Source organism: Gracilinanus agilis, chromosome 5 (assembly GCF_016433145.1).
Source record: "Gracilinanus agilis isolate LMUSP501 chromosome 5, AgileGrace, whole genome shotgun sequence".
NCBI classification, from domain to species: Eukaryota; Metazoa; Chordata; class Mammalia; order Didelphimorphia; family Didelphidae; genus Gracilinanus; species Gracilinanus agilis.
The window spans coordinates 232,351,408-232,371,905 of NC_058134.1; the positions used below are offsets into that span (position 1 = coordinate 232,351,408).

The 20,498-nt window shown below is 41.2% G+C and overlaps 1 protein-coding gene across 5 annotated transcripts in view; it reads right to left on the reverse strand.

Moving 5' to 3' along the window:
* Window positions 1-18,869, reverse strand: part of APAF1 (apoptotic peptidase activating factor 1) — a 66,764-nt gene extending 47,895 nt beyond the window's left edge. For 3 of the 5 annotated variants that reach the window (XM_044679696.1, XM_044679694.1, XM_044679692.1), the window contains exons 1-7: window positions 18,732-18,869; window positions 17,789-17,975; window positions 14,565-14,762; window positions 6,369-6,552; window positions 4,861-4,973; window positions 4,630-4,761; window positions 3,503-3,741 (exon numbers count right to left, since the gene is read on the reverse strand). In XM_044679696.1, the coding sequence (XP_044535631.1) occupies window positions 3,503-3,741; window positions 4,630-4,761; window positions 4,861-4,973; window positions 6,369-6,552; window positions 14,565-14,762; window positions 17,789-17,975; window positions 18,732-18,869 (1,191 nt within the window). Of the gene's footprint in view, window positions 1-3,502; window positions 3,742-4,629; window positions 4,762-4,860; window positions 4,974-6,368; window positions 6,553-14,564; window positions 14,768-17,788; window positions 17,976-18,731 lie in introns of all 5 variants that reach the window. The other 2 variants (XM_044679695.1, XM_044679693.1) reach the window with 1 other exon arrangement.
* Window positions 18,870-20,498: the final 1,629 nt, after the last annotated feature.

A 20,498-nucleotide genomic window follows, 5' to 3' on the forward strand; every position in this document is an offset into this window, starting at 1 on the left:
ACCTACTATGTGGCAGATACCATATTTGGTACTGGAGACACAAAGATGAAAACAAGCCATGCTCTCACACAGCTTACATTTTTCAAGGGGAAAAGCACATACAAATGTGTATTTGTGTGTGCATGTGTGTATCTGGATCTACCAATAAATCCAGTTTGGCTGAGGGAAGCCAAGATGGCAGAGAGGGTATGGGTGCCCACCTGATCTCTACCAAACTACCTCCAAAAAGCAAAGATAAAGCGCCTCAGAACAAATTCTGGCATAGCATCACCCACAAAAAGACACGGTGAAATCATTTCTCAGCCAAAACAACTTAGAAGGCTGGCATGAAGAATCTAGTGCATGGGACAGGACCCAACTGAGGCAGCAGCTAAGGCTTCCCATCAGCCATAGATGAGGAGGGTCAGATGACTCCTCAGAGGTAGATCAAGGAGTCCCTCTGCTGGATCTGGATGCAAAACTCTTGTTCAATTGCCCCATTTGAAGAAGGTCATAGTCCTGGGGCACTGTCACAAGGGAAGGAGGAACGCTAGCAGACACCAGCACCTGAGGCCTCAGGGCTGCAGGGGACTCTGGTCACGGTTGCAAGAAGGTTTAAGAGTGCTTGGGGTTACTCACAGACAAGAGCACAGGCCAGGAGAGTACCAAACATACCTGTCCTTATATCATACCATACCACCTTGGAAAACCTCTAAAGGCAGCTGCACAAAGAACCTGAAGATTGGAACAGTACTCCTTTCACAGTTATAAAGCCCAACTTTAATAGTTTTTTAAACGAAGAGAAAAGAAACAAGCAGAAAAATGAGCAAACAAAAAAAAAGAAACTCAACATAGAAAGTTTCTCAGCCTAAAACAACTTAGAAGGCCAGCGCAAGGAATCTAGTTCACAGGATGGAGGAACAGATGTGTTGGAGACAGGCTAGACCCAAACTCAGAAGACAAAGTCAATACTATTCCATCCCCAAGCCTTCAAGAAAAATATTAATTGCTTTCCAGTCCAAAAAGAATTAATGGAGTTGCTAAAAAAAAACCTTTAAAAACCAGATAAGAGAAGTAGAAGAAAAACTGGGAAAAGAAATGAGAGTAATACAGGAAAATCATTTTTTAAAAAGAGTGAACAGCTTGGTAAAGGAGACACAAAAAAATACTGAAGAAACTAATGCCTTGAAAAACAGAGTAAGTCAATTGATAAATGAGGCACAAAAATCCAAAGAAGAGAAGAACTTCTGAAAAAACAGAACTGGCCAAAAAGAAAAAGATATACAAAAATGCACTGAAGAGAAAAACTTGAATTGGCCCTATGGAAAAAAGAGGTTCAAAAATTCATTGAGGAAAAGAACTCTTTATAAAGTAAAATTAGCCAAATGGAAAAAGTATAAAAGTTCACTGAAGAAAATCATGCCTTAGCAGACTCATGAGACATCAAGAAACCATCAAAGTCAAAAGAATGAAAAAATAGTAGAAATGTGAAATATGTCATTGGAAAAACAACTGAACTGGAAAATAAATGCAAGATGGACAATTTAAGAATCACTGGACTACCTGAAAGCCATGATCAAAAAAAAAAACAAAAACAAAAAACAGACATCTTTCAGGAAATCATCAAGGAGGGGCAGATAGGTGGTTCAGTGGTTTGAAAATCAGGTCCAGAGACAAGAGGTCCTGGGTTCAAATCTGATCTCAGACACTTCTAGCTGTGTGATCCTGAGCAAGCCAATTAACCTGCCCCCCCATTGCCTAGCCCTTATCACCCTTCTGCCTTGGAACCAATACACAGTATTGATTCCAAGATGGAAGGTAAGGGTTTAAAACAAAAAGAAAAAAGAAATCATCAAGGAAAGCTGCCCCCAATATTCTAGAACCAGAATAAAATAGAAATTAAAATAGAAATTAAAAGAATCCACCAATCACCTCCTGAAAGGGATCCCAAAAGAATAACTCCCAAGAAGGAATATTATTATAGTCAAATCCCAAAACTCCCAGATCAAGGAGAAAATAATACAAGCAGCCAAAAAGAAACAATTCAAATATCATGGAGTCAGGATAACACAAGACTTAGCAGCTTCTACATTAAAGGATGGGAGGACTTGGAATATGATATTCAGAAAGATCTGGAAAGACTTCCATGAACTAAAGCAAAGTGAAATAAGCAGAACCAGGAAAACATTGTACAGTGACAGGAACATTGTACAATGAACCAACGTAGCAGTTATTCTCAGCAATCAATACAATAACACCAAAATTATCCCAAGGGATCCAAACTAAAAAATACCATCTACTTCCAGAGAAAAAGAACTGAGTCTGAAACCAGACCAAAGCAAACTTTTTTCACGTTTTTTTTCTATTTGAGTTTCCTTACACAAATGGATTAATATGGGAAAACATTTTACATGATTGCAAATGTAAAATCTATATGAGATTGCTTACCATGTCAAGGCAAGTGGGGAGTGGGGAAGAGAGAAGGATGGAAAGAATTTGAGACTCAATATTCTTTGAAAAATGTTGGAAACGTTTTACATGTAATTGAGGAAAAATAAAATTAAAAAATAATTATAATAAATTCATATATTCCCATAAGTGTGTATTTGTGCATAAACACAAGACACCTGGAGGGCAGGGCATTGAGGATAAGAGCTGAAAGAGTTAGGAAAGTTTTCTGTGGAAGGTAAGGCTGGATCTGAGTCTTAAAGGAAATGAGATTCTAAGAAGTAATGGGGAAGAAGAAAAGAGAAAGAGAGAGCACTTCTGGACACAAGAGACACACATGGAAGATGGAATGTTGAGCATGGCAAAGAACAAGTATGCCAGTTTGCACCAGAGAGAGCATCAAGGTGAGTAATAAAGTTGGAATCATATTCTGAAGGTCCTTAAATGCCAAACAGAAGAGATATCGGCGGTGGGGGTGACAGCTGGGTGGCTCAGTGGAGAGCCAGGCCCAGAGGAGGTCCTGGGTTCAAACCTGGCCTCAGATACTTCCTAGCTGTGTGACCTTGGGCAAGTCACTCAACTTTCATTGCTTAGTACCTTGCCACTCTCCTGCCTTGGAACCAATATTCAATATTGATCCTAAGACGGCAAGGATTTGTATTTTCTTTTTAAAGACAGATAACAAGGATCCCCACCTTGAGGTCATTCTGCCCACATCTTGTTTGGGCACAATTCTTTGCATGTTGTCTCCCCTTCAGAGTATGAGCTCCTTGTGAAGAGGGCCTGCCTGGTTTTTGCCTTTTCTTTGCATCTTCAGCATTTACACAGTGCCTGGCACATGGTAGGTCCTTAATAAATGCTGGCTGACTGACTAACTTCTTACAAGGGAGGAATTAGGTGTGGGCAGCCTCCTGGAAAATGACAATGATGTAAAAAAGTGGGGGGAGGGGAGGATCACAGGAAAAATAGGGTAAAATATTTCATGAAAGGTTATACACCATAAGAACCCAATCACAAGCCTCAAGTATTTTGCTGAGCCATACTCTGAGCCACAAAGCAGGCAGCCTGTGCTTACCTTGGTAGGCACTCTAACATCCTTTTGCAGGATGGAAAGGTCCTTGTAATATTTCTGGAGGTCTTCACTCAGCCTTTCCACACTTATGGACATGGCTTCATCCAGGGCTTCATAATCATAAGATGAAGACTTTCTAATTCTTTTAAACTGCTTATTCTGAAGCTGCCTGAGGTAGTAGCCCCAACGATTGGGGAAATCACGTAATAGGGCACCAATTAAAGATACTACAAGAGGGGAACCTAAAGAAAAAGGAAAGAAAACCCAACAGTGTCAATACAAAGCCTTTTAAAAAGAAAATTGTCATTGAGAGTCAACTCAGTTCAGGTGTTTCCATTCTGTGGCAGAAGAGAGAACAGTAAAATTAATTCTCCTCCCCCTTCAATTCCCATGATTATCATCACAGAATCAATCATTTCAGCCCACTTGGACTAAATCAACAACAGCCTCCATATAAGAGGTTTGCAACCTCCACTCTCTTCCTCCCTCCAATCCATCTTTTATCTCATGACCCAAAAAACCTTCCTTATCCATATTTAGGCAGGTCTCTCCTGTGTTCTAAAATCTTCAGGGGCTCACTACTGTCTAAAGCCTGGCATTCAAGGCCCTCCACCCCCTAGCACCATACTACCTCCTCAGCCTTCTCACAGAGTCATGAATCTCAAGCTCCTAGGACTCTCAGTCCTAGCTCTACTCCAAAGCTGTCATTGGAGAGCAAATGGCCCTCGGGGCCACAAGGGCAGGAAGCAGCACAAGGGGTCTCTTTCCACAACCCCAGGCTACCTCTGAAGGTCAGGGCCAGAAGAGTTTCTTCTACTGATGTGGGGCAGCTATGGGTACCCAGAAGGACAGCCGAGAGCTTGGACAACATCAATTGGGCAGCTGTCTGGACAATGGATTACAACAGGGAGAAGCTGGATGCAGAAAGCTCAGTTAGTCTAGGTAAGAGGTAATAAAAGCCCTGAACCAGGGATTATTTTGTAACTAAATTACTTACTGGCAACCTGAAAAAAAATCAAGGTGCAAATGGAACTAAATATTACCATTCTCATGCTAACTGAAGGAATGGTCAATGGGGGGGGGCTTCCCCCCATGCCCCAAATTGATCCACTTGTCCTTAAGGAAGGTACCTTTGCATTCCTTTACAATACTATGAGCTTGTTCGGGCAGGTCTGTTTTCTTCATATTAACAAAGAGGGCCAAGATTTCCAGTCCTTTTTCTTTTCTTAAGCCACTCTCCACAGGGACAGCATATTTGGGACCTGTAATGCGAGTATGAGAAAAAAGAAATAAACCACAAGGCACATCAGTGAACAGAGTCCAGGGGAAGAGAGCAGGAGGCCACTGACAGGGAAGCTTACCCATCACGGTGTCAGTCACACTCTTATCTCTGCTTGTGAGAAGAATCTGATGGTGACTGTCAAAAGCTTTTAGCACCCACGAATCCCAAATGTCATCCAAGATCAAAAGAGACCTAGGGTAGGAAGGAAAACTCTAAGGACTCCCTGGGAGTACTTAGGGGATCTCCATTTATTTTTTTATTTTATTTTACTTTTTTAAATCCCTACCTTCTATCTTAGAATCAATACTGTGTATTGGTTCCAAGGCAGAAGAGCAGTCAGGGCTAGGCAATAGGGGTCAAGTGACTTGCCCAGGGTCACACAGATAAGAAGTAAATGAGGCCAGATTTGAACTTAGAACTTCCCATCTCTAAGCCTGGCTCTCAAACCCAGTAAGCCACTCAGCTGCTCCCAGAGATCTCCCTCTAAAAGAAAAGATAAGACTGTATCATGAGAGGTACAGGGGAGGGCTGACCGCAAGTCCTGCCTCTGGACCTTCTGGCCAAATCCCTTCACTTCTGCCTGTGCCAAGCATCTACCTAAAACCACAAGTTGCCAAGCAGGCAACACACAGTGACTTAGTTCCCACTGCTGGCCAGGTACTACTGTATTACTAGCTAAAGAAATGAACACAAACAAAAAAGCCAATCCCTGCAGGAGGAGGATGGGGGGGGGAGGGGGGGAGGAGGGTTCCCTACTTGGAAGTTCCCCACAGCAATGAAATCACAAGTTCAATCCAAAAACATATATTTCTATAATCAGCAAGAATGTTCTTCCAGATGCAAATTATTAACCATTCTATGAAAAATGTTTCTAGTGACTAATAAGGAAAATGCACATCAACAACTGAGATTTTATCTCCCATTAGCAATGAGCCAGAGATTTAAGTGAGGGGCTACTGAGATCCCAGGGAACCTTTGTGTAGGAGATGTTTATTTTTATCTTCCCAAGATACTTTTTAACCACTCAGAGAACTGTTCCTCACATAAATAAAAATAAATAAAGACCCTTACATTCCATCTTAGAATCAATACAATATATTGGTTCCAAGGCAGAAGAGCATTAAGGGGTAGGTAGTGATTTGCACAGGGTCATAGCTAAAAAGTGTCTGAAGCTACATTTGAACCCAAAACCTCCCATATCTAGGCCTGTTTCTCAATCTATTGAGCCACCTATCTGCCCCCAGAACGTTTTTTAATAAAATGATTTCATTTGAACCCTTGGTAATCCTCTGCATCAGATTTTGAAGTGATCCCAAGAGTCAAGATGGAAGAGAGAATGTACATTTATTAAGCACCAGGCACTGTGCTAAGAGCCATCCAGATTTTATCTCAGCTGATTCTAACAACCTGGTTGAGAAGTTCTGCCAAGCTGAAACAGAACTTCCGTTATTTTACTGACAGAAGGCCCAAAGGTGGGAGACTAAACCAGCTCCCCTTAATCCATTTAGCCAAAAGAAATGATGAGGGAAAGTCAAGAAGGAGCCTCCCGGCCCTGCTTGCCCTCAGAGTGGATGCCTCCTTCCCTACCTTGGGTATTTGCGCAGCATCAAGAAACGGAGGCGATCTTTGGCTTCCTCAAGGTTAAGTGGAAGTCTCTGAGAGAAAGCACCATCCTGGTCCAGCCGTGTGCAGAGATTCTGGAGTTTCATCAAAAGCCCAGATTTGTCCTGTTGGCCGACGGAGACCCAATGCACACCTCCTGGGAAGCACGCTGGAAAAGACAGGGAGCAAGGCCAGGCCGGGTCAGATTAAGGCTTGAAGCCTTCAGCCTAGATCCCTGCATGAATGAAGGGCAGACCTGCTCCAAAGCCACATCTCTCCCTTCTTTGAGAAAGCAGGAAATAATGGACTATCAGGTAATTCCACTTGGTTCTTTAGAGGCATGGACTCTGGGGAGGACTTTGTTTGGGTGTTTATGGGAATGTCTCCATCTTCTGAAAGTTGCCACCTCTGACACTGTGGAAAGAGAACTGGCCTTTTAGACTCAGAAACATGTCTGTTTTGGACATGACCAATGTGGAGAATTTGTCTTGGTTACATGATTCATGTTTTCTCCCTCCCCTCATTCCTCTCTCCTCCTGGACAAGCAATTCCACGGGGACTCTGTGTGTTTTGTTATAGGAAAAGTTAAGGTAAGGTGCAAGTCTGCAGATGGACAGCAGAGGCCAAGATTCTGGAACCCTGCGAAGTGCTGTTGTTAAGACAGTTAGGCCTAGGCGGTAGTTTTTCTTGTCTCTGGGTGATAATTTACTGCTTGATCTTCCCATTCTTCCTACTGCTTAGATGATCCTGTTTCCCTGGTGGCTGTTTTGACATCTGTGCTGTTCCTATGCTGACCCAGTGACAACTGACAGCCGAGCCTGAGGCCTGGCCTAGATCCTCGGATCTTGGTCCATCTGTAGGCCTTATCCAACTTACACAGAGACCCTTTCCCAAGATCATCCAAAGGGGGCTTGGTGGTAGCTTAGCTGAGGATAGTATTTTGGGGTTATAGAGGCAGGGAGTTGGGAAGGTCTGGGTTCAGACTCGACCACAGCCAAGCAATTGTGGAGCATTTACAAAGCACACATGACAGCAAGGAAGGCTGATGGATCCAACACAGAGGAGCAGGGGCCGGAGATGAGCAGCCCTGGGAGCCCAAGGCCAGGATCAGCAGATCACAGGGCATGCACACCTCCGATTTAGATAAAAAGGAAGGTCCTAGAGACTCCCGTCTGCCCTCATGGGGGCGGGGGAAGGGGAACATGGCAGTGCCCCGTGGGAGGGCTGGAGGGAGGCGGAATGGCAGGACACAAGAAAAGCACAGAGGAAGCAGTGCCGAGAAGGGCAAGAGCCAGCAGAGGCAGCGGAGGCCTGAGTAGCCGCAGAGGACAATGGCAGGGTGGCACTGGAGACCACAGATGGGGACTTTGGAAAATGCTCTTTGTGGGCGAGTGAAGGTGGAACATCCAGACACAACAGTGAGGCCAAAGCCCGGGGCGTCGGGAGAACGACAGACCCAATTCTCTGAGACTTCAGGGGAAGGGCAGGTGCAGCCCCCGATGCCCACAGATATGCAGCTAATGCTTCCCTAGTCAGCAGGGGTGGAGGGGGCGGAGGAAGGTGGGGTCCCCAGAGATTCAGAGACTGCACCTCTCTCCTCTCCAGACCCACACTGGCACCATAGTCCCTTCCATCTGTCCTGGAGACATTCTGTCAAGCTCCTTTGCCGAGTTGCTCTTCCTTGTAAAAACATAGTGCAGGGCACCAGGCCTGGCAGCAGGAAGAGCAGAGGATGAATGTGGCCTCAGGCACTTACTAGCTGGATGACTCCAGGCAAGCCACGTCAGTGCTGTCTGCCTCAGTTTCCTCATCCATAAGATGGGGGTAAATAATAGCACCTACCTCCCAGAGTTGTGAGGATCAAACAGAATAATTCTGTGAAGAGTGGTCACTAGCATGGCCACTAATGGCACACAGTAGGGTCTACATAAATGCATATGTACTTTCTTCTTCCCTTTCCCCTTTGTTAGAAGGAAGACTACAACATAAGGCGAGTAAAATTCTCAGGAAATGAGGTCAGTGTTAAAAACAAAAAGATGTAAATAAATTCTTAAAAATACATATTCTATTACAAAACATAGATTGCATAAAGGCCCCTTTCAAGAATTCATTTCCTATTCAAAAAACATTTTTATATGTACTTAGCTGAATTGGCTGGGTTCACGTGGCTACTTAATACCAGAGGAAGGAGAAATCAAAATTGAAATTTCCCAGAAGCAAATAACACCTACCATCTACGAGGCACTGCATAGACGGTGCACTAAATGCCATGTCCAGGTGATACGGTTTCTAGTGGTTTTGTCTTGTTTAAAACTGCCTTGGTTTCTGGGTCTCGATGAGGACCCAAGAACAGTCCCCGAGTCCCTACGGATAACACCATGTTATTAAAGCTACATCCTGGTCTACATTCCAAGCTGCTAACAAGCATCTCCTGTTGCTAGGCAAGTTTTTCCCTTGTTGTCCAATCCCAGAGACCCACTCCCTTCTTTCTTAGAATACTATAAAACCAGGGACAGCTGGATGGCTCAGTGGATTGAGAGCCAGGCCAGGAGGCAGGAGTTGGGTTGAAATCTGACCTCAGCCCTCCTAGTGGTATGATTCCCCCCCTCTCCCCCCATTGCCTAGCCCTTACTGCTCTACTACATATTGGTTCTAAGGCAGAAGGTACAGGTTTAAAAAAAGAAAACACTATAAAACCTGTCACTTCTTCCTTCTCTTCATTCCCTGACTTGGTTCTATCCCAACCGCCACACATTCTTTTCCCTCTCTTAAAAGAAGCAAAGTAGCTGAGCACACTGGGGCTCTCTAGTTTTTTAAAACAGGTTAACTATTCCTCTCTGGTTTAAAATAACAGATTCACCAAAGTACTTGGAAAGTGTTAAGTGAAAATTTAAAATGTCATGTGGTGATGCACAGCGATTGTCAGAAATCATTGCTGGCTCCAGTTATGATTTTCAATTTAGACATTCCAGAATTTCGGGCAGCCCTGATGAGATTAGTGGCACAGATGAGGCCCAACCAGATATTCTAATGAGGGGACCCTAAGTCATCCTCCTGGGAACACTTGGTGCTCCTATGCAAAGAGAGCCCAGTTCAGGCAGAGATGCCCACCTCTTCACAAACTCCTCCTCAGACATTCCTATTTTTTCCAGTTCTCTCACCCACTTTTCCTGCCCATTCATGGGCTCATCCGTGTAGCTGTAACTTTTTAAGTCCTGCACACAGACCCCTTAGCATCAGGTGGTCTTGCCTCCTGGGAAGGCTTCATCCCACATGCATATTTAACTTTCCTCCCTCAATAAATCCCTCTGAGTTCAGATGTCTCAAAAAAATTCTTTTTAAAGTTAACACTAGTGTCAGAAGTGGGATCAGAAGGCTGATGGAGCACTGAAGTTCTGGTGTCATGTGGCCTGTTTAACCCCATCCAACCCTGGGCTGTTTGTTTGGTGAGAACCACCATCCCTCTCCATTCTTGAACTGCCCCCTTCAGGTTGAGTTCTTTCATTGACAAACCCAGAAGCCCTGAGGGTACTTTCCAGTTAACTGAGAATTCTTGGGTAAACCAAGAATCAGTGTTCTTCAAAGACTGGATCCCAGCAGGTCCTTCTGTGTGTGCACTTTACGGAAGTTCCTATTCCTCTGGTCATATTTCCAACTAGGATATAACTTAATCAAAAGGAAGTGGAAATGTCAGAGCCTCCTCATGCCCGTGAGTAATCAAACTTTTCAAAATAAGGATGACCTCCTCAGAGTACACCTGCTGGCCAGATGTACCTCTGCTTGGCATGGCAACAGTCCAAGCCACTGTGGGCTGATATTGGGTAAACTGACAGAAATTAAACTATCCCATAAAAAAATTAAACAAGCAGGCAAAAAGTTGCCCCAGGGGTTGGGATGTTTTAAGTGGCCCTTGAAAGTGGGATGTTTATTATTGCAAATTGAAACAACTGAGGCTAGCAAGTATTTGATAATCTTTGAATTTAACTCTTACTTTTATTGCAAATTAGGTAAAAAATATATTAAAGGCTTATCACTGAAAATCCCTATTGTGCTCACAAACTTCTGGTTTTTCTGGGCAGCTTTGAGTGATGGTTTCTGCCCTTCTCCCCCCAAAAGGTTTCTTTTCATCCTGTCTATGTAGTTGTCTTATCACTGTCTGTCTTTTTGCTTCTTTGTAAATTGTAGAAAAATCTTTGTTCTGTTTCTTGTTTGAAATATTCTAAAAGGATAAATGCAGCCAGGCAGAGGAGCTGCTAAAAAGTGCAGTCAAGGCATTCAGTATGCTGAATAAAGTGTAACAATGTTCATCCTTGAAAGCAGTTGTCCCAGGAAGCAGGGCTGACTCCCATTTTAGGGTTTCAGTGGGAGAGACTAATGAAAAGGAGAAGCAGTTCTCCACTAACACTAGTCAGGACACTCCGGCTGAAACTGTTGCAGAGAGAAGCTAGCCCAGCCTGTCCTTCCTCCTCTCCAGAAAGGGGGAAGCCTTAAAGGGCCCCTGGGTGAAAGTATCTGCCTTACCTGTGCTTTGTGCTAAGCAATGCTGGCAGGGGCTTCCCAAGCATTGTTTTACTTTATGCTTTTTTCTGTAATCTGAGAAACTAAAGGGAAAAGACTATAAAAGTAAAATTTTCAATATGCACTATAAAAGAATTTTTTTTCTTCTTTTTTCTCTTATACCTCCAAATACTGACTACATGAGATAGACATAAAAACTAATTAGAGGCTAAAATTATTAGAGAAATTCCTACTGGAAAAATTTCTAAATTATGATGTGAGAATTTCTGATGAGGTTTTTTAGGATACTATAGAAATTGTCTACAGTCTGTAGAAATTGTTTAGGTAGGAATATGACTATAGAGTCTGATGAAAACAGAAACTGGTAGATCTTTTAGGTGGGACTTTAGAATTACAGTCTGAAGCTTAAAATTTGTTTTATTAATCATGGAATCTGATCAGGAGAGATTCAATGAACTTGAGATCCTATAAAATTCAGAAAAGGGTTAGAATAAAGAAGAACTTAGGGAAACAATACAGGAAACTTTTAGACTATGAATGTTACCTCCCCGAGAGTGAAATGAAAGCTGAGAACAAGAGAGACATAATTTCCAGGAACATGTCCATCTCCCAAATGATGCCTTCTGGGGTGTAGGGAAGGATGGGGAGGGGCTGGAATACTTGTGGATAAATTCTATTAAATTTTTTTTTTTAAGTACTGATAGAGGTTGTGGACTCGGAATACAAAAAAAAAAAAAAAAAAAAAAAAAAAAGAAGAAGAAGAAACTTTCAAACCACTCTTAATTTCCAAGAAAATAAAAGTAAAACTAGAATGTATTTAGTTACCCTTCTGTTGCTTACTAAGCAACTGAAATAAGTAAATTTATTTTTACATGAAGACCATAAAAAGTTATGGTAAGGAAACACAAAAAATTAACTTAGCCTTTGGGTTGAGAAGATGCAATCAATAAGGTAAACAGGGTCTCTCACATTTTTATTTTTTAACAGTAATGGGATTTTTTCGGCCATACTTCTTATTGAATAAGAAACCTGTGAACTCATTCATTGAAGGTTAGTACTATGGGTCTCAAAGATTTTCTTTTCTCTAACTTCTTTCCCAAGTCCCCCATTCACTTTCTTTTTCACCAGTTTTCATTGAATAGGGGAAAGAAATTTTGTTTTAACTCAGGGAAATGGGCTAAAGAGGAAGTTTCCTTCCTATTTCTATTCATTAATATCATAACATCATTCCCTGATGTCTAATAGTATTCTGTTGACATCAGCGTTTACAGCTGCAAAATTAAGTTTGTTTTTTCTTTATATGCAATCAATCTCTCAAAATGCAATGGATTTAGAAGTTTATGCTTTTAAGAACAGAAAGTGCAACTAGTTTCTTAGTCTCAGGTAAGATTAGACAAAAAGGTGAATGATCAGCCCTGGCTCAGCCGGTCCTCCTATTGGAGGGGGTCTGGCCTTCCCTGAACACCCCACACACACCCTGTAAGGAAGGAAAGGGAAGGCAGACCCAGAAAAATTTCAAGGAACTGGGTCAACCAAGTGCCTCTCAGCCTGAGCTAAGTGAAAAATTTGATGGGACATGGTGACAACACCCATTCATATGAAATTGGTCTTATTTCTTTGTCTTTTGGACATTTAAAAAAGTTTTCAAAGAGATATCTTTTTCTATCTCCTCCCCCAGTTTTTGTTACTAATATAAAAAAAGGTTGATGATTTGTGTGGGCTCATTTTAAAACTTGCCATCTTACTGCAGTTACTTATCATTCTAATCCATTTTTTAAAATAATCAGTAGGATTTCCTAGATTAAAGGGTCATATCATCCATAATTTGGTCTCCCCTTAGTCAATGCTTACTGAATGGAGCGAGTTTGGGCCAAGAACAGGTCCCAGAGGAATGAATACACACACACACACACACAAACACACACACACACACACACACACAGAAGTGGATGAGGACTCAACAAAAGAGAGAATGGGGACATTTGGGGGGATGAGGCAGGGAAGGAATAGACTCCTAAAACCAAGGGAGCAATTAGTCATTTGTGTAAAAATCATTAAAGGTCAAGAAGGTTGAGGACTGAAAACAAAAGACTGTTAGATGGAGTTCACCCAGTTAACACTGGCTGCAAAGCTCCATCCCAGAGTAGGATGAGAACTCTCTTCCACACTCAGACCACAGAAAAGCCAACAAGAAAATACAATGTTCATTTTGTTTCTGAAACATCTTGTGAAATCTTCAATTCCTTCAGGGAGGATCCTCAGATTAAGAATAAACTCTCTTTTCAAACCTTTATTATGCAAAATTGGTTCCAAAGCAGAAAAGAGTTGTAAGGCTGGGCAGTGGGAGTTAAATGGCTTGCCCATTCACAAAGCTAGGTAGTATTTGAGGACAGATTTGAACCTAGCTAGGACCTCCAGTCTCCAGGCCTGGCTCTCCATTCACCTCAATGAACCACCACCTGAACCACCTCACTGCCCCAAGAATCAAATTCTAATACTACTCCTAGGTCAGTATCCCAAAGAGATCAAAGAAAAGGGGAAAAGACTCACACATGCAAAACTATTTTATAGCAGCCCTCTTTGTGGTGACAAAGAAATGGAAAAGGAAGAGATGACCATCAATAGGTGAATGGCTGAACAAGTTGTGGCATATGATTGTGATGGAATACTATAAGAAATGACAAGGGAAATGGTTTCAGAAAAATCTGGAAAGACTTATATGATGTGATGCAGAGTGAAGTGATCAGTACCAGATCACCATACATAGTAACAGCAATATTATAAGGATGATCAGCTGTGAAAGTCAGCATTCCAAGACAATTCCAAAGGGTGCATGAAAGATGCTCCAGAGAGAGAACCAAGGAACTCTGTAACCTGCAGCTGAGTACAGATTGAAGCATATTTTTTTGAGTACAGATTGAAGCATATTTTTTTTTATTTTTTTGTCTTGCATTTTTCTCTTTCACAATATGGCTAATGTAGAAATATGTTTTGCCTGACTTCATCTGTATAATGTTATTTCTTGTCTTCTCAATGGGGGGTGGGGGGAAAGGATGGAGAAAGGGAAAGAATTTGGAACATAAAATGTGTTCAATTTTAAAGAAACTAAAATAATCAACTTCTAAAAGACACACTAGATGATCATTTACAAGTTATCTTCTTCTCCTTCCTCCAAAAAAGGTTCTAAGGCAGAAGGTAAGGATTTTAAAACAAAAAAATGCATAGAACAGAAGAGAAGCCAGAAATCAGATTAGCAGGACATGTTTGGAAATTATAGGGTAACCTTGTTGTACATGTGTGCATATGTGTGTCAACATGTGTTTTTAAAGCAAGTTGGACATCAGAGGAAATTAGTTTCTTGTATAATCTTTTTCTACTCTGAATAAAAAATAATAATAAAGTTCTACTTCTATTCACTATAGTACACTATAGTATAGTATAGTACTTATAATAAAATGTGGAATAAAAATCCCAGAGAGCTTAAGAACCTTTGGCTAAATGATCTCTTAAGTTATTTCTCAACCCAATGCTTCTGAGAATTACAGTTCACAGTTAACTGATCAAGTCTGTCAGTCAGCTTTCCTCCAAATATGTAATTTCAAAGTAATTTATTCATGAAGAATATATTATTGGCCACCACTCTCCTAGTATTTAAGCACTTACCTTTCAAGAGGCTGTGGTCCCGGACGGCTTCTGCAGCGAGGACAGACTTCCCACAGCCTGCCATACCATAAACTGTGACCCACCCCGGTTCATCATTCAGTTTATAAAGCTTTTCCTGGATGGATTTCACCAGCTTCTTCCTGGTCACAAATACAACAGGTCTCTGTGGTACACCACCTTCACACAGCACTGTCTTCACTGAAAACCAAAGCAAAGAAAACAAATTAATCATCCAAAAGGTCGCTCAGACAAATGCCACTAAATCATTTAGAAAGTCTCATATTTTCAACACCATTTGGGAAATGGCTAAACAAAATGTGGTGCATGAACAAAAAAAAAATAGTGTTGTACTATATAGATAGAAGATGCATATGAAGAATTTTTTAAAAACTGGAAAGATTCCTGTGATATGATGCAGATCGAAAAAGTTAGAACAAGGAAATAATATATACGATGATTTTAACAGTGCAAATAACCTCAAAAAGTTAATGCTGTTTAATTATGAGCAATGAGGCTCTCAAAAAAAGAGATAAAATCCATTTCCTTCCTTTTATTAGACAGGTAGGTGTAGCATACTGCATATACAGTGCTGGTTACTTTTGCTGAACTGTTTTCTCTTCCTTTTTTTTCTATTATAAGGAAGAGTCTGAAAGGTAATTGGAAAGGGGGTAACAAATGTATTTTACGTAATTTTAAGTAAAATTTTACATAAACAAAGAAATTGAACCAAGTTACTCTAGCTTCTGGCTATTGTCTTTCCCAAGTGTTTGGGAACTCAAGAGAGTTTGTTGTTGCCCCCTCCCTTCCAAAAGACAATTTAATCACTCTCTTTTCTGTAGATCAGTGGAAGACTCAATGCTATGGTTTTCTGTGGCTTTGCAGATTATAATTCCAGTGCTATGATTCTGTGTAGTTGACAAAATTTCTATCTTGCCCTAATTAAAAACTTGTTATTAATTTTTTTCATTTAAAGATTCATATAACTACTTTAATAGTTCTATTTCTCAGCCTGACAATATGGACAAACATCAAGGTTCAATTATAAGCTAGGGCTTCATATTTTTTAACTCTGCCCTAAAATTTTCTCAGCTGGATGGAAAACTTCAGAGGCTTCTTCCAAGAAATGTGGTTTGGCCAAAAACTGAAACTGAAAAAAAAAGCAACAAGGGGGCAGCTGGGTAGCTCAGTGGATTGAGAGCCAGGCCTAGAGACAGGAGGTCTTAGGTTCAAATCTGGCCTCAGACACTTCCCAACAGTAGTGATAATTAAGATTAAATCTAAAGATGGGCAGTTTAGACTTAATCTGTACTTAGGACCTCCCAGAATTGGACGTGCTCTCACCTTTGGTGATTAAATCTAAAGATGGGCAGTGTAGACTTAATCTAATTATCACATTGTGTGACCCTGGGCAAGTCACTTAACCACCCATTGCCTAGCCCTTACCACTCTTTCTGCCTTGGAGCCAACATACAGTATTGATTCCAAGACAAAGGTAAAAGTTTAAAAAAAAAAAACAAAAAAACCAAAGGTCCCTTTGAGAGGAAAGCCAGTTCAGGAGAAAGAAACTAAGATGGAGAAGAGCTATTTCTCCCCAGATACTGAAGCTTGGAAAAGAGAACATGAGGGTACCACTGTCTATTGGAACCAGCTTTAGGAATGCAGGGCTCCAAGCAGCCTAAGGGTGTCTGTCCTAAGATTACAAAGACTGGAATGAGGAAGCTGCAGCACCAAGATAAACAATCCAGCTCTGGCTAAGTGAAGTGAAATTATCCCACAAGGAAACAGGCTGGGTGACATCAAGAAGACTGAGCAGTTCTTCACTTCTTGTGTATTTGCTGACTAAAAAACAGTTGCAAAGTCAATCCGTTACACCGTAGGCCATTAATTACACTGCTGCCATTATTTATTCTCTATTCCTCCCCCTCCAAACTAAAAGAACTTTGGGTAGGTCCCATAGCCTTCCCAGAAATGCACAGGATAGAATTATATCATTGAACTTCAATAACAAGCCCGTCTTCAGAGTTGAGGACAGGATGCGTGGGCCGGGGGAGCTAATAAAGCTAATATTTTTAGGGGTTTTTTAATCCTTACCTTCTGTCTTAGAATCAATACTTGGTATTTTGGTACCAAGGCAGAAGACTTGTTGGGCCTAGGTAATGACAGTTGCCCAGGGGAAGTCAAAATCTGAACCCAGAACATCCCACATCTCCAGGCCTGGTTCTATCTACTGAGCCACCTAGCTGCCCCAAAGCTGATGGTTTTTAATGCTACTTATACAGTTACATTTTGGAGGCCAAGGATCTGAATTCAAACACTGCCTCTGAATTAAGCAGCCAGGCCACTTTACCTCTCTGGGCCTCAGACTCAGGGATTGGCATAAATGGACTCAAAGGTCCTTTTCAGCCCTTCCATCTAGGCTTCTATCTCCTTAACTGCAAAATGAAAGGGATATACTCAACTCTTTCTAAAGTAACTTCTGGCTTTCCATCAATGACTGCCAGAGTCACCCTAGCTCAGCCCCCAACCACTGGGTGACCGTGGACAAGCTGCTTCACTGACCTGAGATTCATCATCTATTCAATAAGGGAATTGAATTTGATGACCTCAAAGATCCCTCCTGGGCCAAAATCCTTAATATTATAACATGGCACCGCTGGTGATTAGCCTCTTTTCACAGAGCCAGCTGGTGCCCAGGTGCAGTAAGTCTGCCACCGGCCCATCGCCATCACCTTTGCCTTTGTCCGACATTCTCCAAGAAGCCAGGCTCCCCTCCACCCCACAAGCATGGGGTCTCAAAGAAGAACTTGAGAGCACAACCAGGATGATACTCACAGAAAATGTCAAAATGAACCAAGAATGACTGATCCCAGACTACTGTGGGCAAAATCAACTTGATTTTTAACAACTAAGTGGGAAAATATTCCTATCCTACACCTTCACTTCTAAAGAGAATCTACTTCCTTGAGTGGACTTTCCTAATGGGAAGGCAGGGTGGCACAAATGAAAAAAGTACCACATTTGAAGTACAAGGACCTGGATTCAAATCCTGACTTACCTCTTACTGGTGTGACCACAGGGGTGTCACTTTGGCCTCAATTTCCTCATCTAGAAAATGTGAAAGGACTGGCCTATACCCTCCCAGTTCTAATCCTGAAATCCTTGGATTCTACGAAAAAAAAAGGTTAGCATTTTAGCATTTCTTGATAGAAATCATAGATACTGACCATATGAAGTCACTCCATCCACTGGATCCTTTCCATTATATGAAGAAAGAGGAAGACCTTCTTGGAGAAGGAAAGCCAAATCCTTATACCCTTCATGTAGTAGAGCGTTGTAGAAAGATATGTATGAATTATTATCTTTTTCAAGTAATACCCTAATTAGCATAGCTGCTCGCTTCTTTTGGGTAGGCTAAACAGAAGAAAAAAACACACAAAAGAAAACAGTATATATGATAAGGACTTTTTTTTCCCACAATCACATCTCCAGGATAAATTCTGAAAACTTCTAAGGCAACACAAGTAGCCTTAGAGCAGGGGTCCTTAACCATTTCTGTGTCATGGGCCCCTCTGGTGGTAGGAATCCCATTTCAGAATGTTTTTAAATAATTAAAGGTTAAATTTTAGTTAGAGGTGAGTGAAAATAAAGGCATAATTTTTTCCTAATCAGCTTCACAGATACCCCCATCCCAAAATCCATCCACAGACCCCTTGGAAGTATACAGGCCCTATATTAAGAAACTCCTACTTTAGAGAATAGTCAATAGAAGTACCAAAATTTAACACCACCCTGAAAGATTAAGCTGTATTTACTTATATCTACTTATAATTATTTATAAAGTACAAGTAGTATTTACTGTAGTAAATTATAAAAAATTATTTTAAAATTCTGCATCAGGACAGCTGGGTGGCTCAGTGGATAAAGCTAGGCCTAGAGATGGGAGGTCCTGGTTCAAATATGGCCTCAACTTCCTAGTTGTGTGACCCTGAATGAGTCACTTAACCCCATTGCCTAGCCCTTTACCAATCTTCTGCCTTGGAACCAATACATAGTATTAATTCTAAGATGGAGAGTAAGGGTTTTAAAAAAAAAAAAAGGTAAGGATTTTAAAAACAATCCTCTGCATCAACTAATATGCCTGGTCCTTCTAACCTTAAGGAGATGTACCTGATTTCTTATTTTCTCCTCCTCTGACAAACTGAGAACTTGATCAGAAATCATGTGATCCATGAGGTAGGAAGTCTTGATGTCCCTTTCCAGGGCTTCCTTGTGCTGAAGCAAACAGTTCCGAGCTTTGGCGTCCATCCTCGGAGCTGATCTTCCTCCTCAGGGCTGAGAAACATGAGCTGGAATCAAGATACCAAAAAGCTGGAAGTCACACACAGGCCAGTCCCTCCTCCGCCCCTGGACTTTGGAATTATGGGAGCAATTGACAAGGTAGAAATCCCTGCTGCTGGCCCTTTGTCTAGGTTAGAGAAACCTTTCACATGCGCTCAGCATTCCCAGCTCTGCTACTGATGCAAGACAAAACAAGAGGAAACCCATCCCCCACACACATGTCTGATGTCATCTCTTGGATTTCAAGTAAAGGAAGGCACATAAAACCGAGTTTCCACAATCTGCTTTTCAAATTACTTAGAGCCAAAAGCAGATAGGATCCCAACTATAACATTTAATAGTAATAAAAGCCCACGTTTCCAAATGAATCATAGTTTTCCATCGAGTTTATTGCTGCAAGATTCTATTAACAAATGTTCACATTTACAATAAGTATCACCAAATGAGGAAGTAGCCCAAAATAGAAGTGACCATTTGTTTACATTTGTCAATGGTCAGCTGGAAGGAACCTAAGCTTCTTAATGGGAAAACAGGAGGAAAAACCATGCCTGAAGGGGTGAGTTTTAGGAACTTCTGAAATTCTGTTAAATAAATCTTTATTTAAATATTTTAAATATTAAATAAAATCATTCTAGTACTTCAGAGAGGTAGCAAGATATAATCGAAAGATTTAGGTATCAGGAAAAACCTGCTTCCAATCCTGGCTCACCCCAGCTTTGTGATCTGGACAAGTCACAGAACTTTTTCTGAGTCTTGGTATCTTAATAACTATAAAATGGGGAATAATATTAATGCAATTTACCTACATCACAACACTGCTTTATACTTTGCCATAATCATAACACCTCATATTTATAAAGTAGTTTAAGGTTTGCAAGGAGAGCCTCAATAATAATCTGGTGAGGTAAGTGCTATTATTATCCCCAATACAAAGATGAGGAAACTGAGGCTTACAAGGGATATGACTTACCCAGGGTCAGTCTCTTCTTTCTCATACACATACCCCTAGGAATAGTCTGAGGCAGAATCTGAACTCTGTCTTTACTCCAAATATAACACTATGTACTGCTCCTCCTAGCAGCCTCTTACGGAGTTTTATCAGTGAGTTATGATCTAATTTAACTCAAGTAGTCCTTGCAGACAAAGCTGTGGACCTGGGACTGTAGAGGGAGTTTCCGCCAAGACAACATCCAGTTCCCTCCTCTCCCTCTCCTGCTGCTTCCTGAAAATTGTACAAGTGAAATCACTAAGGCCAGCATTTCCCAAACTTTCTTGACTAGGGAATACATGAAGCCTCTAAATGAATAGAATGAATCCATAAATGCTAGTTAGAGGAGTTCAGGACATAAAATATTAGAGTTAGATCAGAGATTCTGGAGCAAAAGTGTACTGTTCCTCATCTGTAAAACAGGGATAATATTTGGATTTACATCCTAGGGATCTTGGGTGGAAAGTTCTTTGAAGATCTTAAAGGGCTTAAATAAAATAAATGTTGCAGGGAGATACCTTTTTTAAAAAAACAAGATTTAATTTCAATAGTATATGGGGAAACCAAAGAAAAAAACTTCTACCCATGCCTAAAGGCAGCCAGGTGGC